At 40.6% G+C, this 24023-nt stretch overlaps 2 protein-coding genes and 2 long non-coding RNA genes across 5 annotated transcripts; 3 read left to right on the top strand and 1 right to left on the bottom strand.

Moving 5' to 3' along the window:
• Positions 1-1306: 1306 nt before the first annotated feature.
• On the top strand, positions 1307-3532 carry LOC143415670 (uncharacterized). The gene is made up of 3 exons (XR_013096104.1): positions 1307-1378; positions 1831-1866; positions 3365-3532. It is a non-coding gene; the product is annotated as an uncharacterized LOC143415670 (long non-coding RNA).
• A 2688-nt stretch (positions 3533-6220) lies between these two features.
• On the top strand, positions 6221-8092 carry LOC106675594 (uncharacterized). The gene is made up of 3 exons (XR_001341997.3): positions 6221-6434; positions 6812-6895; positions 7599-8092. It is a non-coding gene; the product is annotated as an uncharacterized LOC106675594 (long non-coding RNA).
• Positions 8093-11694: 3602 nt separating this feature from the next.
• On the bottom strand, positions 11695-16104 carry LOC101479122 (V-set domain containing T-cell activation inhibitor 1). Its single transcript, XM_004570590.6, has 3 exons — positions 15099-16104; positions 13833-14165; positions 11695-13359 (listed from the first exon to the last, which is right to left on the bottom strand). Exons 1-3 carry the CDS (start codon positions 15154-15156, stop codon positions 13256-13258), a joined length of 495 nt encoding a protein of 164 aa, XP_004570647.3. The 5' UTR covers positions 15157-16104; the 3' UTR covers positions 11695-13255.
• Positions 16105-17410: 1306 nt separating this feature from the next.
• On the top strand, positions 17411-22773 carry LOC101479406 (low affinity immunoglobulin gamma Fc region receptor III-like). Of its 2 annotated transcripts, XM_076881013.1 has the most exons (8): positions 17411-17763; positions 18378-18413; positions 18979-19239; positions 19319-19564; positions 19648-19830; positions 20531-20614; positions 22183-22263; positions 22562-22773. In XM_076881013.1, exons 1-8 carry the CDS (start codon positions 17733-17735, stop codon positions 22645-22647), a joined length of 1008 nt encoding a protein of 335 aa, XP_076737128.1. In that variant the 5' UTR covers positions 17411-17732; the 3' UTR covers positions 22648-22773. The 2 variants fall into 2 exon arrangements, with proteins under 2 accessions (XP_076737128.1, XP_076737129.1); XM_076881014.1 differs by lacking the exon at positions 18378-18413.
• The last annotated feature ends 1250 nt before the right edge of the window (positions 22774-24023 follow it).

Below are 24023 nucleotides of genomic sequence, written 5' to 3'. Positions count from 1 at the left end.
GAGATGTGTCGGTCGCGAACGAAATGGCTCTTAGAGCCGGGTCTTCGAAGTGAATGACACGAGCCGGCTCCTTATCGCAAGCTGTGAGAGTTTTTTTTCTTTCTCTCTCTCGCACTTTTTTTCCGCTTCACTCCGCATGTAGCACAGGAACAGAGCAGGAGAGAGAGAGAAAGACAGCCAGGGACAACAACGTCACATTAGAAAGGTATAGTAATCATCCACAACTATTTTCAGTTGCAGGTGATAAAGGATTCAGAAAGTTTGTTCATGCAGGTCCATATGACAGAGAATGTGCATCTTCTTTTTGTTTTCATATTATAATTTATATTTAATTGTGTTGTGGTTTGCAGTGTTTTGTGTTGTTTCACTTTAAATTTGTTTAAAAGGAAAAAGCTGAAAATTTAAATAGTTAAAAGTTGAACTGTAGTTGGTTTTTGTAAAAGTATATTTACGGTGGTTCCTAGAGACAAAGCACGTACAAACTTCAAGTCACGCAAAAACTCCAAAAACACGTACAAAAGACAACAGAAGTGCTCCAGGATGCTGGGCACAGTGTTGAGCTTTTGTTACCTAGTGGCTACACAAGCCAGCAAGTACCAACGACCGGATTCGGTGTGTGGTAGTAACAGGTAAAATTTTTTTTTAATTATTTGAATATATATGAGTGCTTGTGTATAAATACACAAACAATACACACATGCTTTCAATTGTGTAATTTAAGTGATCTAGTAGCTCTGCTTTGGAAGTTCAGTTCATGCTAGAAATGTGTTTTGGAGTTTGTACGTACGTTGTCTGTAGGGGCCACCGTATATATTTATATATAAAAATATATAAATAAAACCACTCTTTTTTACATTAGTAATTCCTTTTGTGCATAATTTTATATTATTGTTTATTTAAGCAACAAAACAACCTGAAGAGCCGGTTTGGAGCCGAAAGAGCCGGTTCTCTAAAAAGAGCCGGAAATCCCATCACTAGAGCCCAAAAAGCCTCCGTCTCCTCCTCCTGATTTCCTACACAGGAAATAATCGAACGTCTGCAAAGTTACGTAACAAGAATCTTAAATTTAAAAAAGTCACTGAAATAAATGTCTGCTTGGTTCAACAGGGTCGTTCTGTCACAGTCTGGCGGAGGCAGACTGAAACATGGAAACGTGGAACAAAGGACAACAGATGACCTGACCCTAAACAAAGGCTCAATCAAGAGGAGATATATTTAAAAAAAAAAGATTTTTCTCCAGAACTGCTGCAGAGAAACCACAGACCCTCTACACTGAGCTACTGAGAGGAAGGAGGAGGGTTTAAGTGTTGCATTGAACGAAAAGATTTCACACCTCTGTGTGCCACGATGGGACAAACACGTCTTCTGTGGCTGCTCTGTAAGTACCAGATGCTTTCTTAAAATTTTATGTTTTTATGTTTATTGAAGATAAGATGAGATAAAGCAAGATATATTTTATTTAAATCAATTACTGTTAATGACCATGTAGAAAGAAATGTCCAAAGAAAAAAATGTCGAGGAGATAAAAATGTAAAGAGGAAGACTTGTGCCTTCTCACTAAAACAGGAAATAATAAGTACTCCTGACTATCTGAGGTGCTTTAATTCAGCTCAAAGTTTCACTTCATTAAAAATTCAGAGTGTGTGGTCGATGCTGCAGATAAACCACCACAGTGTTAAACTGCATCATCACCTTTGCTAACAGGACACATCCTGTTCAAAGAAAACATTTTGAGTTTATCAGTCTGAGGCTCAGTTCGTGGTCACTGTTCCTGTGAGCTTATATTTGTTATTAACACTGAATTTTTATGATCTTTTGTTTTCTTTTCAGTTCTAATGTTTCTCCTCTGCTGCACAACAAATCAAGGTAAGTGATCCTGTCCTGTGACAAGACCATAAAACAGGCCTTTCCCAGCACAGAACAGAGCCACAGGGAGCAAAAATGGAGCCGGAATAGAGACAGGTTAGAACCAGATCTTATGGTATGGTAATTTGAGCCAATTTGATCAATTTCTTGAAGAAATAAAAGTAAATGCAGTAAAACTGAACAAAAGAAATGCGTGGGTCAGTTCAATATTTGTATAAAAATGTATTAACAACATTAATGGTTTAAAGCAGTTAAAGATGACACCTCAGCTGAAGCACTTCCTTACTTTATAGTAAGAGTGTGCATACAGAGAACCGACAGCTTCAACCTGACAGCTCCAGGCTTTTCACACCTTCTGCTTCTGAGGGGCAGCCAATCAGAAGAAAGGTGGAGCAAAGGAGGAGGAGAAAATTTAGCATATTTGAGATGGAGGTCAGAACAGTGAGCTGTTGCATGAGCTGATGGACTGAAGAGAAACATCAAGACAGCAAAATCTAAAAATTTTCTTTATTTTATGTTATGTCTGCTGTTTAAACATCTACTGAACAAGCTGCTCTGCTCTTCACCTTCATTCTGCAGCCCAAACACACTGTAGCAGCCATAACTAAATGTATTGAATTTTTGATGATCAATGGGTTTTCATTTGTTTGGTTGGTGGGTGCTAGTGGTGACATTAAGAGGGCGTCTGTCATTCACTGGTTTGATTTTGACTGAGAGGAGGACTGGGTAGCCGTAGTTTTTGTTGACCGCTGCACAACGAGTTTCCCTTTGTTGCATTAGAGCCTGTGATGTTAAGAGTCTGAATCGCGAGCTGATCACATTACTCTGTAAACTCTCAAAGCACTTTAATAAACAAGCAAACAATTCCACCTCTCGCATTATAGCGTAAAGTTGACAGTGCGTCAGTCAAAGAGGCAGGCTTCATCTCTGGCCTCTAGAGACTGTGGAAGTCGCTACACACACCAAGAAAGATCTTTGTAACATACTTACTTTGTTGAGACTTATTTTATTTAACCCGTTCATGCATAGTGGTCACTACAGTGGACAGCTATTCAAAGGCTGTTTTCTTGTATGTGTGTCAGTGTTGATGGTAAACTTGCACATAAACCACTACTGATGCATTGAGAGGAGGGAGGCTGTGCAGTCATGAGTAAGTTTCAATTTTTTGCATTGCACTGGACAGCAACAGAAGCAGTGTTACCACATAAGTTTAAAAACAACAAAAGTTTTAAAATATTTTTGATATTTTATAGTTTTTACACTGTATATAATATTTATTTGTCTTTCAAATTCATGAGTCAAAATGTATGTTGTCCACCACATGTTAAAAAAAAAAACTCTTTGGAAAGTACATGTTTAACAAATTAAGTTGAGAAATCTTTTTTTCATGTCTAAAGATGAATAAAAATACTTAAGAAAAAAATTCCGATTGAGGTTGTCAGAAATCATGCATGAAAGGGTTTAATGTTTTTGCTCAAAAATAAAAATTCTCTCACAGCTCGTCTGACTGTGAGTCCCAGCAGCTCTCAGTTCTTTGAAGGAGACTTTGTGTCTCTGAGCTGTGAGGAGGACGACAGCTCTGCTGGATGGACTCTGAGGAGAAACACGAGCAAAGACACCAGAGCTGAGTGTGAGGAGTGGGGACAACCAGCTGGTTCTTCCTGTAACATCACTGGCTTCCACAAATGACGTTCTCAGGGGGTTAAAACTATATTTTATTTGTGATATGGAACTAAAAAGGGAGGCATATACACAAGAAAGTACGGGTATAACTAAAAATAAATGTTACAAAGAAAAAATAATTAAATTTAAAAAAGAAGTTTTTTATAACTCTGATTATTTGTGTTTGTGTCTCAGAAATCCAAAGAAACAGGAGATTTCCTCCATAAGAAACATTTTAAGGTTAAAATGTGATTTTAATTGGAAGGAGCCTTTGTTTTTGATTGTGACCCACACCCGTTTTCACACCTTGGCTCATGTGATTAGTTAGAAGATCATCAGGGGGTCCTTTGTCCCTCTTTGGGGGGAAACTCCCACTGGGTTTGAATCTGGGACTCTCCACCATTTGACCTTAGACCTGAAGAAGCTTCTTGGATGAGAGGTGAAACGTCTTCAAGCAACTTAAAGAAGTCCAGATGCTTTTCTTTCCAAGCTCCTTAGAATATTTAATCATTGTTTAAATATAACAGACGGACCCTCAACATCACTTTTCTATGATTAAAAAATAATCAGGTTACCAACCCTACTATATTTTTCATTGTTTCTTGTTCGTAGCTTTATTAAATTTCACAATTCACGTCTCATTTATAACCTAAAAGATTATAACCCCTTGTTTTTCTGACCTGCTACAAATAAACCACAGACTCTAAATTGTGCTGCTAAGAGGAAGGAGGCGGGTTTAACTGCCTGGGGGGAAACAGAAAGATCTCACACCTCTGTGTGGTACGATGGGAAAAGTACCTCTTCTGTGGCTGCTCCGTAAGTACCTCATGCTTTTAAAAAAAAAAAAATAATAATAATCTTAATATGTGCATTGAAGGGATTCTGGATGGGAACAGCAGTGAGATAAAGCAGATATATTTGCATTTACTTAAGTATAGAAGTTAATGACCATGAGGGAAAGAGTGACAAAACTCTTAAAAAGAAAATGAAACTTTAAGTACAATGAAAAAAGAAATACTAGTGACTAATTCAGCTGGTTCTGTCATTAGCAGGAGGTTTTAACAGGTTCAGAGGTTTCTTTCCTTAAATTCATTGAAATTCTGAGTAAACCACCACGGTGTTAAATGGTAAAATGGTAAATGGCCTGTATTTGTATAGCGCTTTACTAGTCCCTAAGGACCCCAAAGCACATCCAGTCACCCACCCGTTCACACACACATTCACACACTGGTGATGGCAAGCTACATTGTAGCCACAGCCACCCTGGGGCGCACTGACAGACGTGTTAAACTGCATCTTCACATCCTGTTCAAAGGAATTGTTTTGAGTTCATCAGTCTGAGACTCAGTTTGTGGTCACTGCTCCTGTAAGCAAAAACTCACTAAAATACACTGCATGATCTTGTGCTTTCTTTTCTTTTCAGTTCTAATGTCATTGCTCTGCCACACAACAAATCAAGGTTAGTGAACCTGTTTATGACAGAATAACACAAAGAACAATTAAGCAGACCCAAAGAGCCTCTCTGACCAATAAAAGACAGATTAGTCCCAGATGTGTGTGTAAGGGGAAGCTCAGAATTAAAAACAACAAAAATTAAAAATCCAGTAAAACTCCAATTATTCTTTAAAAAATGTGGTTCAGTTTAATATTTGAGTGAAAATCAGTGGTTTAGACTAGTTAAAGATAACATCACTAAAACACAGTCAGTTCCTTATTTTGTGTGTGTACGTAGAGAACCACCACCAGAAGGTTCAAGCCAAAGGAAGGTCCATGCTGCTGTTCATACCGTCTCTCCCGGACATGCAGCCAATCAGAAAAAAAGAGTACTGTGGAGATAATTTGTGATCTTTTAAACAGATGATGAACTTAGGAGCTACATCAAGGCAGCAACATCTACCAACCAGCTTTAGTTTATGACATGCACAGAGTGCGCATTATCTGTTGAATAAGCTTCAGTTCACCTCAAATACACAATTTTTAAAAAAGTTTTTTGTTCAAGATACAATAAATTCTCCCACAGCTCATCTGACTGTGAGTCCCAGCAGCTCTCAGTTCTTCAAAGGAGACTTTGTGTCTCTGAGCTGTGAGGAGGACGACAGCTCTGCTGGATGGACTCTGAGGAGAAACACAAGCAAAGAAGCCAGAGCTGAGTGTGACAAGTGGGGAAAACCAGCTGGTTCTTCTTGTAACATCAGTGCCATCCTCCCATGCGACAGTGGAGTTTACTGGTGTGAGTCCAGAGAGGGTCCCATCAGTAACATGGTTAACCTGACAGTCACTGGTAAGCTGAGTGTGTGGAGTTAGTGTTGATGAAGCTGTGTGTAAATGGATGAAATGCTGTAGTTTGTCTCTGTGTTGAGGTGGATCAGTGATCCTGCAGAGTCCTGTCCTCCCTGTGATGGAGGGAGATGACGTCACTCTGCTCTGTAAAACAAAGACCACTCCCTCCAACCTCACAGCTGCTTTCTATAAAGATGGCTCCCTCATCAGGAAGCAGCCTACAGGTCACATGACCATCCAGCATGTTTCCAGGTCTGATGAAGGCCTCTACAAGTGTGACATCAGCGCTCATGGAGAGTCTCCATCCAGCTGGATCACTGTCACAGGTGAGGCTTCTGTTTCTTTTGCAGATTTCAGACCCAAAGAGACTCAAACTGACCACATCGACTTGTGTTTCTCTTTAGTTTCAGGTTCTTCTACCTCTCCTCCTCCATCAGCTTCCACTGCCTCCCTCTCCCTGTCATTTTCCTCTCCTCCTCCTCCTCCTCCTCCTCTTTCTCCTCCTCCTCCTCCTCACCAGTCCTCTTCTCCTCTCTCTGTGCTGATTTCTGTTCCCTTCATATTTGGGCTGCTACTGCTTGTACTGGTTGTACTGGTGAAAAGACATGTCCAAAGGAAACCTGAAGGTGAGACACACATTCTGCTCAAACTTAATGTGAACATATTGAAGACTTAAAGGGACAGTTCACCTGAAAAATGAATCAGATATCTTCAACTGTGACCAGTTCACATTAATCTAAGCGGACAAACAGCACTACAGACCAAACACATGTAGGTGTGATTATTAAACTGTTCCTTTAAAAACAGTCACATGACACACACGACTTTGTGGTCAAATAATGTTGATGTGAACAGAAGCTTTCTGTTTTATGACTCACAATCTTTATTTCATTTATGTTGATAGAAAATCATACATGGATATTCTTAGAAAGATTAATAACACAAATCATGAAACAGTAACAGTTCTGTTATATTTAGGAAACATTTACATTTGATTTTGCAGACAGAGATCCTGCAGCAGCTGCCACCTCCTCATCAGTGAGAAGAACATCAGCAGACGGCCGAGACGGATCAATCAGGAGAAGAGGTACGACAAGTTTCCTGTTAGAAAATCTCTAAATTTCTTAAAGCTCCTCTGCTGTTTCCACTGATAAGTTTTACCATGAAGCTAAGGCAAAGAGTCACTGAAGCAAGGTTACAAAGAGAAGTGACGATCAGTGAGCAGCAGTGTGGCTTCTTGCAGACAAAGAGCTCTTCAGATGTGATGTTTAAGAGTGTTGATGGAGAAGTGCAACCAAGTGCAGAGAACTTCAGCAGCAGCTTCACTGTGTCTTTGTGTATCTGGAGAAAACAGATGATAGTCCTGAGAGAGGAACTGTGGTGCAGTGCAGTGGTGATGGGACAGGTTGACAAATGAGCTCAGGCAGCAGTCTCTGTGGATTATAATGTTGCAGATGACATGGTGATCTGTAGTGAGAGTAGGGAACAGGGTGAAGAGAGTGTTAACAGCACTCTGATCATTTTAACTGCAAACTCCTGAAGTTTGGCTGTTAGTGAGCCGAAACGTTCATGTTTTCTGTGTACCGCACGAAGACAACAATTAACCTTTGGTAAACGGTAACATGAGCAGCTCTGTGGTCACTACGTTTCCTGTTTTGAGAACTAAACTCAGCAGAGGTGTAAAAGTCGCTCTAAGTTAATGTGCTGTGGCCTCATGTTTGAATGTTTGCAGTTCTTTTCTCATGTTTACATCCTGACAGCTAAACTTCTTTATTCTGTGTTTGTTTCAGATGTTTCATTAGAGACAACAGTCATCTACTCCTCACTGAAGCTGACCCACACACCTTCACCACAGCTCAGATTCAGAAAGTAAGATTGTTTCCTCACTTGAAGAAGACAAAGAAGAAGAAGACGTCTTTGAAACCAGCTGCAGTCGCAGTCTTACACATATTAATAGAGAAATGGCAATGGCTGCATTTTATTTTATATTTTAATATTTTATGCTGAGGGTATAATCTGAAAGAGATTGCAAGGTGGTGTCAGGGGGAAGTAGCTAGGCAACAATTGGAGGAAGTGAGTGAGAGCAAAGGCAAGGGTTAAATGGTGGAAGCTGAAGGTTTGATGTAAATTTGGTGTAAAATTTTGTGATAAATAAAAAAAAACATACACACCTTGAAGGGAACCACCACTGAATTTAATGTTTCCCTGATACAGACACAGAATGGCTGTTACAGTTAAGTGAAAGTTTACTCATCGTTTACTTGTTCTTTTTTGTAATGTTAAATGTGACATATAATTGAATAAACAATGTTAAAGTTTTTGTCATTCATTCTGATGCCTGCAGCTCTGTCACATGCATGAGAGACACATTTTAAATAATTACAAAAGGCAAAGTAATATTTATATTTGCTGTTGCATCACTCATGTTATGCACTGTTACAGGCACAAAGCAATTTCAGCTTCACTTAAACATTATAAATTATTACAGTCCAGTGATCTTCATGCATATGTGGCCCAAATAACCCATTCATGTAAGTATTTAAATATTTAGATAATAATATATTCATATAATAACATTTTCTCATTAATTACAAGCCCTTAAAGATTATAAACAAAAATCTAAATGCTCAATAAATGAATAAATTAACATTGACTTATGAAAAATAAATCTCACAAACATAGTGAAACAGTCAATGATGGAGAGGATTGAAGAGCTGGAACATATAAATAAAAAGGATGAGTTATTTAAAGCTAATCCAGTTTGGCGTCACACAGGAGATTCCTTCTAGAAGCAGATCCGATCACTCTGCAGCCATCATGAAATGCTGCACTGGTAAATCTTTATGAAGCATTATCTGCACTGTCTTTTATTTGAATGGTCACCAGGACATAAACACTGCATGTACAGGATCAGCAGTCAAATCTGACATCAAGCATTTTTTAACGTTTGCTGACTTTGCCCCAAAGTAAGTTTTAAAAACCCTTTTTCACACATGGGATTTCAGCCTCTGCAACCATCTTTACTGTTGCTGTCTGCCATAGATTTGAATTCAGGGGTTTTTGAGTGCCACATGTCTCTCTTAGACTGACCCCCTCCTGCCAGTTAATATAGCAATAGGTCTTACAGTCACTTCAGGTTAAAGAGTGGATGAGCTGTGGCGTAATGTTTGCAGCTCTAATCTATAAAGCCCAACATTTTATCCTAAAACAAACGTTTTGTATCAGTCACATGACTTGGTATGACTGAGAGTGATCCAGCTGCAGGTTATTCTTCAAATATCCATCCATCCATGTTCTTACACTTGTTTGAATTCAGGTTTTGGTGGCAGCAGTGTGAGCAGAGAAGTCCAGAGTCACCCTGATCAACTCTTCTAGCTCATCTGGGGAAACAGAGTCATTCCCAAGCATGCAGAGAAAAACATAATCTAGGAGACATCCTAGTCAGATGCCAGAGCCACCATAACTGTCTCCTTTTAATGTGGAGGAGCAGTGGTCTACTCCTATGGGCTCAAATACGCAAGTCCAAAATATTATTCCCACAATTTGAGCCTATACACTCCGACTCCCTCTTGAATGAGCGAGCTCCTCAACCTGTCATAGTGAAGGTAGGACAGTAGACTAACCAGTTGCTCCTCTGTGTCTTCTCTGTGATAAACAGAGCCGTTGCACTACTCTTCCCATGTTTACGTCCTGACAGCTAAACTTCTTTATTATGTGTTTGTGTTCAGACGTTTCATTAGAGACAACAGTCATCTACTCCTCACTGAAGCTGACTGACACACCTTCACCACAGCTCAGATTCAACAAGTAAGATTGTTTCCTAACCTGATGAAGACAAAGAAGAAGAAGTCTTTGAAACCAGCTGCAGTCACAATCTTACACATATTAGTAGACAATGGCTGCATTGAAGACATACTTTAAGAAGAGGGAGAAATAAAGGATATACACATTATAAATAATTACAAAAGACAAAGTAATATTTATATTTACTGTTGCATCACTCAAGTTACACACTGTTGCAGACACAAACCAATTCAGCTTCACATGTACATTATAAATTATTACAGTCCAGTGATCTTCATGCATATATGCTACAAACAATACATTCATATATGATTTAAATATTTAGATCATAATATATTCATATAATAAAATATTCTCAGTAATTACAAGACCTTTAAACAATATAAACAAAATTACAGCTCCTCCTGGAGCTTCGCAATCCTCACGATGCATTTTAAGAATCAAGACATCCTTCAGCATGAAAGGCTCACAGTGGTTTTGGGTGAGGAATGAAATAGTAAATGCAGTAAACAGAAACACAACAGGAGACTAATCTTCAAAATATAACAGAAGGGTGGGGGGGGGGGGGGGGGGGGGGGGCATTATATATCAAATCAAAGTTAAACCTAAAGAAATGATCTATGTCATCGTTTTATCACAATTTCAGTTACAAACTACAGCCAGCAGGTGGCAGCACATCTTCTTTCTCCTCAAAAACACTTGATGATCACAGCCACTCCACCATCAGTCCTCCTTTCACGGCCTATTTCTTTGCTCATATTTTAAGTCTCAGGGGGAGAAAACAGATGTTCAAGGCGTGCAGCTGTTCTGCTGCTCGAGACTTAAAAACTGTGGAGATGAGTGAAACATTTTCTGATGGAGAGATAAACAGACACGGAAAGCATGTAAAACAGAAACCGATCTCCACAGTTTTCGAATCATTTTGTCAGTAATGGTCAGTAATAGTGTCTATATGTCTAGTTTACTGTGATACAAACAGTCTTATTTTGTTTTAGCCACACAGAGACTTTTGTGGGTTCCGATGTGATCCTGGAAAATTACAGAGAAAAAAAAAAAACATGATCAGCTCCGACTTCCTGTGAAAGTAAGGACCGGCTAGTCTGTAAGTTTCACCAAAGGCTTCTAGTTGTTGACACAAAGTGTCCAAGAGCTGCATGCATCTTAGGTACAGATTTACCACTTTGAGCTAAAAGGAAGAAAATTTTAAAACAGCTCCTGTTAAAAGGACGGATGAAAACAGACATTTAGGGACAATTTATTTTTAAATTGGGGTCTGCACAGAGCTCTGAGGGTGGCAGGGCCACAGCTGGATGTGAGGAGGGAGTGTTGACCCTTGATCCTTTAAACAGAACTCATGATCCACTGACAGTGAGTCAAAAACATCAATAAAAACAATAACCAAGTCTCTGTAGGTTTTCAGTCATGCAGGTCATGGTGATCTAAGGAGGTGGGAGGAAAAATAACTAGTCCAAGATCACCATAACCAGTTATGACTCCAAGACGGTTTTCTCATCCAGGTGAAACTTGATGTGATTTGCAACACGACAAAGTTAAACTAAGCTTTCATCTCCACAGGATGGACTCATCTCTGGCACCACAGCTGCAGGACGACAGCATATCTCCATGCTCTGCAGCCATCAGGAAACACTGGTCGTTATTTGTGAAGCATCATCTACACCTCCTTTAATGTTAATGGTCACCAGGGCATAAAATATGCACGTATAGAATCAGCAGTCAAATCTGACATGACGTGTTTTAAATGTTTTCTGCCTTTGACCCAAAATAAGATTTAACATTATTTTAAAAAGATATTAACCAGACAGTGGGAAGCAGTGGGCAGCCATTGGCGCCCAGGGAGCAGTGTGTAGGGACGGTACCTTGCTCAGGGTACCTCAGGGTAGCCGTTCAGAGGATTCGAACCCCCGACCTTCCAATCATGGGGCCTGCCCCCACTTACTACTTCAGAGACAAAATAAAAGGCCTCACATGAAAACCACCATACACATCCTTCAGCCTTCTAGATGAAGTCAGATGTGTGTAGTCAGAACATTCACACAAACGGTTAATATAAAACAAAGAAAACAAGGAACACTGCGAATTTTAATAATGACGTAATCACAACACTTTATAGCTTATGTATGTCATCCATCTGACATGTACAAACACACAGAGTCTTGTTTCCTCCTGATGTGGAGTAAACTCCTGCTCAGTTTCTTTAACAGATTTTATCCAATCATTGCACTGATAGATTTCCATTATATGAATTGCTTATTTAAAATGTATTTGACTCATCACTCAGTGATGAGTCAATGTGTTGTATATTTGTCAGGATTATATGCTGCGCATTAAACAAACTGAAGCACGATAAACAATGGTAACGGCTGATCATGGTCCCCTAACACTGACTAACAGATAACTTTAATACACATATATAATAAAAGTACATTCTTTATAAACCAAAGAACAGATTAATAAAAAATCAGAAACCTCTGGACTGTTTTAGGTGCAGCTGCTGTTTTTAGACCTGCCACCAGTCTTTGAATGTCTTCATCAGAAAACTGCTCAGGAATGAAATTCAAGTCAGTCTTAAACACAAATTGTAGGAGGTGTCTGACCCTCTCTGTACATTAAAGTCTGAGTGAAATCTTTGATCACCACCCTATTCACCACACTAGCCTCCCCGTGACGTTGTCCACTTCCCAAAAGTGAAAATGATTTGAAAGGTCCCAGTTCTGACTCATTTAAGACGATTGATCACAGAGACACAAGTACAAGAGGACATAATAGGATGTCTGCTGAGATCTTAAAACTGCAGCTGTGCTGAAAACAGTCCAGGGATGCCTGAGCCAGTGATCTTAAATGTGAGGTCATCTGAATGGAAACCACTGATACGGTCTCAGCAAAAAGGAGGAAAGTGCCTGCAGTTGGTTAAAAAACAAATATTTTTTTAAAGTGCAAAACAAAGTGCTTAAAGAAGGTAATAAGGAGCTTATTCAGTAGTATACTTTGGATTTAACATGTTCCAAGCCTTGCTACAATAGATGCACTGCATGCCTCCACCTCTGCCCACATGCGCTGGGATATATAGCTTATATTACATGTTAATGCTGATTCTGTTGGTCTTTCTCAAAACAGCCCCCCCACCCAAACAAAAACAACACCTACTCGTTTCATTTTTTCCACTGAGAGGAGGCTCCAGGACAACATGGAGGAAGTGGCTGGTGAGAAGGAGGTCTAGCCTTCTCTGCTCAGGCTGGGGCTCCCATAACCCACTCCAGATAAGCTAAAGAAAAAGGATAGATTGATTTTTTCTTTTGGAAAGACTCAACCAGCATACCAGCTGCTCCTCCACCTGCTGCCTGTTCCCAGAGAAAAGCCAAGCTCTGCTGTAGGCTTCAAACAATAAAGCTACAAGTACATAAAACCCAGGGTTAAACTCAAAGCCTTTTACAGCCACAATGGGACAGCACTGATCTAACATTGACTGATTTAACTGTAATGATTGGTGAGGTTGTCAATGCGCTGCATGAAGCTCTAACAGAATCAGATCCTATTGAAAGATTCGTCTTTGTTGAAGAGCAGAACTCACTGTCAGTAAAGAGATCGGACACATTTTTCAGGTTCTGCGGGCAATTACATAATATCAGTAATAAGCAAAAACTGACAGGACAGGGATGATGACAGACAGACACGTATCCCTCTCTCCTCCATCCTTGGACTCAGCCTGGGACTCCTTGGTGTGTTTATCTGTAAAACCAGCAGAGCAGAAACAGGTGTGAGAACTGAGCTACCAGGAAAACCATTCCTGTTTTCAGCAGAAGTGATGTCACACCTTTCAGCAGTCACCCGGATGTCAGAAAAGCAGTAATGACATTATGTGCAGGCATTTGGTTAAGAACTAGAATCTCAGCTTTTCACACCATTTTCACCCATAAACACATCCAGCAGAAGAAGAAGTGAAATAAAGAATTAATTAGGGTTAGAGCGCACTCACTGCAGAGGTTATCATTTCTAGTTTCTCTCTCAGACTCCTGCATCGGCATTAATTGATGACTGACGCCACTTTTCATCTCATACATTTGTTTTTGGTAACAGAGACAAACATGAGCCTAAAGACAAACAAACCAACGGACTTTGCCCTGAATGAAAGAACCTTTGATGCTCAGACATCCCACAGTGAGAAGACTTATAAACACCAAGTTCCACCTCTACAAACTTACCTGAGGTTGTGACTTTGAGGCTGATGGAGCACTCATGGGTGACACTTTCTGTTTCCTTGGTTGTAATCTGACACTTGTATGTTCCTGTATCGGTGAGCTTGACGTTCCTCAGCGTCACTGAAACATTTCCATCCTTCATGGACGGATCCATCAGGTTCACTCGGCCTTTGAAGGACTCATGTTGGTAGTTTTCATATGGGCGCTGGTTTCTGTACAAGAAGACATAATCATCTGATTTGAGGTCAGCTCTGTTCCACTCCAACAGGGTGATCTCTGCATCTCTGGGACCCTGACACTGAAGAGGGGCATCTTGTCCAGGATTCACAATGAGCTCTGTGTGATAGAAACACAAAGATAAAAGACAACAAAATTAGTCATGTTTAAGAGTGCACATCTGTCAGACATGCTATGCTGAAGAACTGGTTGGACTTCCTCTCTATAGTTTGCTCTTCCAGAAGACGAGCCCATCCAGAGAGTTCTGACAGGAACCGTTTGGACTGCAGGGAGTACTGAAATGAAGAAATCTAAAAGAGCATCAGTGTGTTTTAGTATTAATGTAATGATCACCTGCTCCTCTGCAAGCCTCAAAATTTTTGCGACTTGTGCCAGCATGTTGTTTGAATGTCCACAGAGTACATCAAAGAACATGGGACAGAATTTGTTTTTGTCTGTTAAACTCTGAATTTTACTCCAGTTGTTATAAAACATTGTGAAACAATGATAGTCACAGCTCATGTACAGCTTTTTTCCCCCCACTGTAAAAATAGAAATCACCCCAATTCCGACTTATTCAGGAAAGCACCCCACACGGAGCAGGGTCCACAATGTGCCTGGCAGATGTCAGAGCGCAGGTGTTTACCAGAACAGACTAACCCTCTATTGTTAAATAAAACTAGAGATAGATAAGATAAGCTAAAGCATCGATGCCAGAGCAGTACCACCCCCAACCAAAAACCCGATGATTGTCTGACTGGGTTGTACGTGTGGTCATGTTAAATAGCGCAAAATAACCCTATGTTGTGCAACACTCCCAAATGAAACTGTAACTACGACATCTGCGTCACATGTCCTCTAGGCCGCTGCAAAGACAGGGGGGTAACTGTTTAGCTTCCCGTTTTCACAACGGACTTACTTCCTCTAATAACTCGCTGAAAAGTTTCCCGTTTAGACCAAAACACACCAGCAGTTCGTTTTAACTTGTAAACACACGATGACGCTAATGTTTACATTTTTTTCCTCTTCCTGTCTCCAAGAACCGTGACTCACCTTTTAATCCGGAAACCAGGATGACCAGCAAACACAGGAAAACCGCAGCGGACAACATTTGTGAGGAAAAGCTGAACAGCTGATGTTTATTTTGGCAACGAATAAGTGTTTTTGTTTTCCTTTTTTGGGTGGGGGTGGGTGACGTGTTCGACACGTGACAGATTATGAGCCATTACATGCGCTGCTTGATCGGCGCTGTCGTTTTTGCAGCTGAGCGCTACAGCTCGGAAACTGCAAACATCAAGGTTACTCGCTGCCCCACAGTCCGAATTACGCGAAGATCAGACAGGAGGAATGGACTTCGGTCACAATCCGAGCTGTGAGGGTCAAACAAAATGAGAACCAAACTTAAAACATGTTTCAGATGTTCTGACACCGGGAAGTTCCTGCAGACATTTTGGCCACTGGAACTCTGTCTGCGATTTCAGTCAACAAGACAACAAATAACGGATGTAACGGCGACTCTCCCAGATTCGTGTTAACCCGAAACTCTTGAACACACCACATAAACAGAACCTCCCACTCTGAATAGACTCTCTGACAGTCCTGATCATCAGTCGTTACAGCAGGCTTTACCTACAGTGAACAACGCGTTGGCTCACAGTAGAAAAGCTACAGCTGTTTTAAACTGGAAACAGAGCGAAATAACAAACACGCAACATGCTGCTGCCATGATGTGGTGCTGCATACAGGTGCACGTAAAAAAAGGAAATTTTGACTTTGGAAGCAGCTGAAAGTAGCCCGTGTCTGAAGCATTAAACTAAGTTACACTCATCAAGTCACTTTCTTTGGGGGATCCGCTCCTTTCAGGTCATGTTTTCGGGATTTCCCTCGAGCAGCAGCTCAGCTCTTCCTCTCAAGTCGCCAGAATAGAAACTCCACAGAGAAAAAACCCTCAAAGCTCATCTTCAGCGGAAAAAAAAATAAAAACAAGAAGCTGTGAGCCAAGACCGACAGCATCAGACTCCTCCAGGACTCCAGTCCAGTCGCCAGCTGTATGAATGAAATGCAGACTCTTCTGCTTTTGGCAGCTTAGAGGTGGATTACCGCCACCTAATGGACTGGAGCATAGATCGGACATGCGTATGCTCACTCATTTCACTCTTTTCAATTAAACTTTATTGACACAATAACGTTCTCAGGGGGTTAAAACTATATTTTATTTGTGATATGGAACTAAAAAGGGAGGCATATACCCAAGAAAGTACGGGTATAACTAAAAATAAATGTTACAAAGAAAAAATAATGAAATTTAAAAGTGTTTTATAACTCTGATTATTTGTGTTTGTGTCTCAGAAATCCAAAGAAACAGGAGATTTCCTCCATAAGAAACATTTTAAGATTAAAATGTGATTTTAATTGGAAGGAGCCTTTGTGTGACCCTTAGTTTAAATAATCTTATTTAATCATTGTCTCTGAAGGTTCTCAGTCATCCAGGTCATCGTAGTCAAAGGAGCTTGCAAAGAAAAGCGTCTGGACTTCTTTAAGTTGCTTGAAGACGTTTCGCCTCTCATCCGAGAAGCTTCTTCAGTTCTAAGGTCAAATGGTGGAGAGTCCCAGATTTAAACTCAGTGGGCGTTTCCCCCCAAAGAGGGACAAAGGACCCCCTGATGATCCTCTACCTAATCAAATGAGCCAAGGTGTGAAAAGGGATGTGGGTCACAATCAGCCAGGGTTTCATCAAAACTGGATTATAGATGGCAGAGAGTTGGTGTCGTAAACCCCCGCCTCTGTTCAAAGATGGTCGCTCACAGTGGACATAGATGGCTTCTTTCACTCCTCTTTCAAACCATCTGTCCTCTCTGTCCAAAATGTGAACATTGGCATCCTCGAAAGAGTGTCCTTTATCCTTAAGATGCAGATGGACTGCTGAGTCTTGTCCTGTGGAGGTGGCTCTTCTGTGTTGTGCCATGCGCTTGTGAAGTGGCTGTTTGGTCTCTCCAATGTAGAGGTCTGGGCATTCCTCTGTACAGTGTAGTGAGGAATGCCCAGACCTCTACATCTGTATTTGAAATCCCTTCCCAGACGCCTTAACGCCCACTCACATCCTGGGCCATCTGATCTCAGGAAATCACATGATAAGGTGGGGCCAGGTTTCACAATGAGCTCACCGGAAACCCTGGCTGATTGGGACCCACACCCGTTTTCACACCTTGGCTCATGTGATTAGGTAGAAGATCATCAGGGGGTCCTTTTGTCCCTCTTTGGGGGGAAACTCCCACTGGGTTTAAATCTGGGACTCCCCACCAATTGGACCCTTAGAACTGAAGAAGCTTCTCGGATGAGAGGTGAAACGTCTTCAAGTAACTTAAAGAAGTCCAGACGCTTTTCTTTCCAAGCTCCTTAGAATATTTAATCATTATTTAAATATAACAGACGGACCCTAAACATCACTTTTCTATGATTAAAAAATAATCAGGTTACCAACCCTACTATATTTTTCATTGTTTCTTGTTCGTAGCTTTATTAAATTTCACAATTCACGTCTCATTTATAACCTAAAAGATTATAACCCCTTGTTTTTCTGACCTGCTACAAATAAACCACAGACTCTAAATTGTGCTGCTAAGAGGAAGGAGGCGGGTTTAACTGCCTGGGGGGAAACAGAAAGATCTCACACCTCTGTGTGGTACGATGGGAAAAGTACCTCTTCTGTGGCTGCTCCGTAAGTACCTCATGCTTTTTTTTAAAAAAAAAAAAAAAATCTTAATATGTGCATTGAAGGGATTCTGGATGGGAACAGCAGTGAGATAAAGCAGATATATTTGCATTTACTTAAGTATAGAAGTTAATGACCATGAGGGAAAGAGTGACAAAACTCTTAAAAAGAAAATGAAACTTTAAGTACAATGAAAAAAGAAATACTAGCGACTATTTGAGGTGTTTCAATTCAGCTGGTTCTGTCATTAGCAGGAGGTTTTAACAGGTTCAGAGGTTTCTTTCCTTAAATTCATTGAAATTCTGAGTAAACCACCACGGTGTTAAATGGTAAAATGGTAAATGGCCTGTATTTGTATAGCGCTTTACTAGTCCCTAAGGACCCCAAAGCACATCCAGTCATCCACCCGTTCACACACACATTCACACTGATGGCAAGCTACATTGTAGCCACAGCCACCCTGGGGCGCACTGACAGACGTGTTAAACTGCATCTTCACATCCTGTTCAAAGGAATTGTTTTGAGTTCATCAGTCTGAGACTCAGTTTGTGGTCACTGCTCCTGTAAGCAAAAACTCACTAAAATACACTGCATGATCTTGTGCTTTCTTTTCTTTTCAGTTCTAATGTCATTGCTCTGCCACACAACAAATCAAGGTTAGTGAACCTGTTTATGACAGAATAACACAAAGAACAATTAAGCAGACCCAAAGAGCCTCTCTGACCAATAAAAGACAGATTAGTCCCAGATGTGTGTGTAAGGGGAAGCTCAGAATTAAAAACAACAAAAATTAAAAATCCAGTAAAACTCCAATTATTCTTTAAAAAATGTGGTTCAGTTTAATATTTGAGTGAAAATCAGTGGTTTAGACTAGTTAAAGATAACATCACTAAAATACAGTCAGTTCCTTATTTTGTGTGTGTACGTAGAGAACCACCACCAGAAGGTTCAAGCCAAAGGAAGGTCCATGCTGCTGTTCATACTGTCTATCTGTTTCAGAAGGGCAGCCAATCAGAAAAAAAGACTACTGTGGAGATAATTTGTGATATTTTAAACAGATGATGAACTTAGGAGCTACATCAAGGCAGCAACATCTACCAACCAGCTTTAGTTTATGACATGCACAGAGTGCGCATTATCTGTTGAATAAGCTTCAGTTCACCTCAAATACACAATTTTTTAAAAAGGTTTTTGTTCAAGATACAATAAATTCTCCCACAGCTCATCTGACTGTGAGTCCCAGCACCTTTCAATTCCTCAAAGGAGACTTTGTGTCTCTGAGCTGTGAGGAGGACGACAGCTCTGCTGGATGGACTCTGAGGAGAAACACAAGCAAAGAAGCCAGAGCTGAGTGTGACAAGTGGGGAAAACCAGCTGGTTCTTCTTGTAACATCAGTGCCATCCTCCCATGGGACAGTGGAGTTTACTGGTGTGAGTCCAGAGAGGGTCCCATCAGTAACATGGTTAACCTGACAGTCACTGGTAAGCTGAGTGTGTGGAGTTAGTGTTGATGAAGCTGTGTGTAAATGGATGAAATGCTGTAGTTTGTCTCTGTGTTGAGGTGGATCAGTGATCCTGCAGAGTCCTGTCCTCCCTGTGATGGAGGGAGATGACGTCACTCTGCTCTGTAAAACAAAGACCACTCCCTCCAACCTCCCAGCTGCTTTCTATAAAGATGGCTCCCTCATCAGGAAGCAGCCTACAGGTCACATGACCATCCAGCATGTTTCCAGGTCTGATGAAGGCCTCTACAAGTGTGACATCAGCGGTCATGGAGAGTCTCCATCCAGCTGGATCACTGTCACAGGTGAGGCTTCTGTTTCTATTCATAGTTTAGTTCCAAAGTAATTCAAACTGACCACAAAGATCCCCTTTTCTCTTTAATTCCAGGTTCTTCCACCTCTCCTCTTCCATCAGCCTCCACTGCCTCCCTCTCCTCCTCATTTTCCTCTACTCCTCAGCACTCCTCTGTTCCTCTCGCTGTGCTGGCCCTTGTTCCCTCCATAATTGGAGTGCTGCTGCTGGTTGTACTGGTTGTACAGGTGAGACGATGTGTCCAGAGGAAACCTGAAGGTGAGAGACACATTCTGCCCTCACTTAACATGTAAAGGCACAGTTCACCTCAAAATCATATTTGGTTTTCTCTGCTTAAGGCTTGAAAGGTGACTGAAAGTTAGTTTCATTTTATTGAATTAGATCAATGTGTTAGTCATACTAATCTAAGCAGAAGCAGCACTGCAAACCAAACGTATGTAGGTGTGATTATGGGGTGAATTGTTCCTTAGATACATAGAAAAACACATGATTCAACGGAAGAGCCACAGACCTTCACATTACTACCTGAGGGTTAAATTAAAGATAAACTACAGGCTGTATTTGTGCATCATTTTCTCCTCATGCATAAGATAATAATTTTGTGATTTTTGTAAATATACTTTTACATTTGGATAGTTAGTTTAGTTAGTTTATGTTTCCTGTGTTGATTGCAATGATGTACTTTGATGTACTCAATGATGAGACTTTGTGGTCAAACAGTTTTGATGTGAGTTGCTCTGCTGGCGTCCAGTTTCCTGTATTATGACTAAAAAAAGAAAAGCTTTTTTTTCCTTTTACCGCAGCTTTCAGAAAGAATTAGTTTTTTTTTATTCCAGCTTTACTGACTAAAATGTTTCATTCACTTTCCATTATTCTTATAAATATTCATATTCCAGCTGTCAAACCAGCAGCAACAATAATTATTGTGTTATCAGAGGGAAATCTGTGGTATTTGCAGACAGAGATCCTGCAGCAGCTGCTACCTCCTCATCAGTGAGAAGAACTTCAGCAGATGGTCGAGACGAGTCAAACCGAAAAAGAGGTACGACGAGTTTCCTGTTAGAAATGCTTTAAAAGTCCTCTGCTCTTTCCACAAGAGGCTCCATGACGTCGATGGCTGAGATTTTTAAACATGTGCTGATTTTTCATCAGGACAACATTTATCATTTTAAATACTTTCTATACTTTTGCTTAATACTAAATATCATATGTTAGCATACTGTGTGAGTAATCATACTGCTGGATTACAAAGTTGCTTGCACAAAGTCCACTGCACATGCTTAGAACACTGTGCTCACCTTTCTTGGTGCTCAGGCAGGTGTCCAAACACAAAAACTAAAAAACAAATGATATAAGAGGGAAAATTGAACTTATTTCTATTTAGAGATGACTTCTCAACTGTCATGCAGAACCCCAGTCTTCTTTAAAATTGAGTTTATTTTGTTGTAACACTGGCAGTGGCATTTTCCCATTCTTTTTGATCAGCATGCTTGATTTGGAAGTAGCACTTTGAGGAGAGGAACTATAGAACATTGCAGACCGAAGAGGGTGGATGGTTAGTGAATCAGGAGGTGCAGAGGAAATGAAGGAGTGGAAATGCTGTTAGTCCAGATGACATACATGTGGAGATGTGTAGGAGGGAGATCAGTAGAGGTGTAGATCAACAAGCAGCCGTTCGGCTTCACGCTGAGAAAGAGCTCCACAGATGCTTTCTTGACACAGTGTTGATGGAGAAGACAGAGGAGGTTAGACGGAGCTGGGCTGTGTTGTTGTGGCTCTAGAGAAAACATGTGATAGGTCGCCAAGAGAGGAACTGTGGTACTGCATGAGCAGGTCAATATTGGCAGATAAGTATGTGAGGGTGGAGCAGGACATGTATGAGATCTGCTCTGAGCCCCTTCTTGTTTGTGATGTCACGGACAGGCTGAGGTCAGGCAGGAGTCTCTATGTGATGTTTGCAGATGGGATTGTGATTTATAGTGAGAGCACGGAGCAGGAAGAAGACAGGCTGGAGAGGTGGAGGTGTGCTCTGGAGAGAACACGAGTGAAAGTCAGCAGAAGCAAGACAGAATACATGTGTGTGAATGACAGGGAGGCATGAATGAGGCAGTGGCATGAACAAAAAGACATGAGACAGAACTGAAGATTTTAATTGATGATGTTAACAGCAATATAATCCCTTTAACTGCAGATAACTTTAAAAAAAGAGGTTAAAAAGTTAAAAAAAAACTTAGTTTGTCCATTTGACTGTCACAGTGAACAGAAGCTTTTATGTTTTCTGTGTACCACATGAGCACAGGGCAGCTCTATGGTGATGCTGTGCCAGTCAGGTAAAAACATTTATTTTAAATCATTTATAAAAAGGTTTCTTTTACAAGAGGTGTAAACAGTTGCATCGTTTTAACACATGAGCAGCTCTGTGGTCATTAAGTTTCCTGTTTTGAGAGCTAAACTGAGCAGAGGTGTTAAAGTGGCTTCAGGTTATTAAACAGAGGATGCGTTGTGAAGAATGTGCCTCAGGTTTGCAGCTCTAAATCATGAAAAGTCCATCTTTATCTCACCCTAGCACAAAGTACTGCATCTCTCACATGACTTTGTCTTGTTTTGCAGAGAGCGATTCAGCTGCAGTGCAGAGAACAGCTGACATCACTTATGGAGACATCACCATCAGGACAAACAGCAGACACAGAGGTACAGCTGCTCCTCTTCAAAGGTCCAACCCTAAATCAAATTTTAAAAAGTTTAAATCTCAGCCTGCAGCAGCAGACACTGGGAAAACCACATTGAAAACATTACAGCCCTTTGGTCTTTGTGCAGTGTAGAGAGACTAATGTGGTCATATGAAGGTGTTATCAGCTCCAAGGAAGAGAAGTGTTAACCCGCTCCTGCTCACATCAGTCAGTGAATATCTCTGCTGTCATAAACAGAGCTGATGCAGGCCTTTTTCATGTTTATCTAAACTTTCTGTAATCTGTGTGTTTGTGTTCAGATCTTCCACCAGAGCCAGCCATCATCTACTCCTCACTGAAGCCGAGCCACACACCTTCACCACAGCTTAACCAGTCTACCCAGTGACGTCCAGCTGGCTGCCAAACACATCCCTGCACTCCTCTCTATATTATTTATTCAATCATATTCTGTGTGTGTTTACAGCTGTACAGCTGCACTGGACCAGTTTGAATGTAGAGCTCAGGATGAAGTGGAAAGTTTGTTTGTCTTTAATAAAAGATTTTAAAGCTAATCCAGTTTGGCGTCACACAGGAGATTCCTTCTAGAAGCAGATCCGATCACTCTGCAGCCATCATGAAATGCTGCATTGGTAAATATTTATGAAGCATTATCTGCACTGTCTTTTATTTGAATGGTCACCAGGACATAAACACTGCATGTACAGGATCAGCAGTCAAATTTGACATCAAGCATTTTTTAACGTTTGCTGACTTTGCCCCAAAATAAGGCTTTAAAAACCCTTTTTCACACATGGGATTTCAGCCTCTGCAACCATCTTTACTGTTGCTGTCTGTCATAGATTTAAATTCAGGGGTTTTTGAGTGCCACATGTCTCTCTTAGACTGACCCCCTCCTGCCAGTTAATATCATAGCAGCTAATCAGACCTGTGATGCAGAGGTGTTACAGTCACTTCAGGTTAAAGAGAAGATGAGTTGTGGCCACAAGGTTCTGATCTATAAAGCCCAACATTTCATTCTAAAACAAAAGTTTTGTATCCGTCACATGACGTGTTATGACTGAGATCCAGCTGCAGGTTATTCTTCAGTGCACAGAACAGTTAATAACTGCACAGATCTTCATCAGGACAAACTGCAGACACAGAGGCACAGCTGCTCCCTTTTCACACTTACTGCAAAACAGCACACAGGTGGACTACATCTAATGCAGAGGGTATAATCTGAAAGCGATTGCAAGGTGGTGTCAGGGAGAAGGTAGCTAGGCAACATGAGATGGTGGAGTATGTGATGACTTTGGACAACAGCAGGATGGAGCGAGCAAAAGCAAAGAGTAGAATTAAATGGCGGAAGCTGAAGTCCGCGGTTTGATTAAATTGGTGTAAGTATTTGTGATTAATAAAAAAAACAAAACAAAACGATGCAGAGCTTTGAAGAGAATCACAACTGAATTTAATGAATTTATTTTCCCTGTTACAGACACAGAACGGTTGTTACAGTTGCAAAAACGTTAAGTAAAAATTTACCCTTGATTTATTTATTCTATTAAGATGTAATTGTAATTTTTAATTTCATGTAATTTAAAATGTAACATAAAATTGAGTAAAACCCATCAAATTGTTTCACATTTATGTATCATTCATGTATCAAATAAACAATTCCTGTTTATGATTACCACCGTCACCACAGTCTACAGGGAGAAGGTCCAGAGTGAATCCAGTTTGGGACCGTTCTGTGTGGAGTTTGCATGTTCACGTTTCTGTGTG

Source organism: Maylandia zebra, unplaced genomic scaffold (assembly GCF_041146795.1).
Source record: "Maylandia zebra isolate NMK-2024a unplaced genomic scaffold, Mzebra_GT3a scaffold02, whole genome shotgun sequence".
NCBI classification, from domain to species: domain Eukaryota; kingdom Metazoa; phylum Chordata; class Actinopteri; order Cichliformes; family Cichlidae; genus Maylandia; species Maylandia zebra.
The sequence above is the reverse complement of the archived record's forward strand: the minus strand, read 5'-3'. Positions and strand labels throughout refer to the sequence as shown.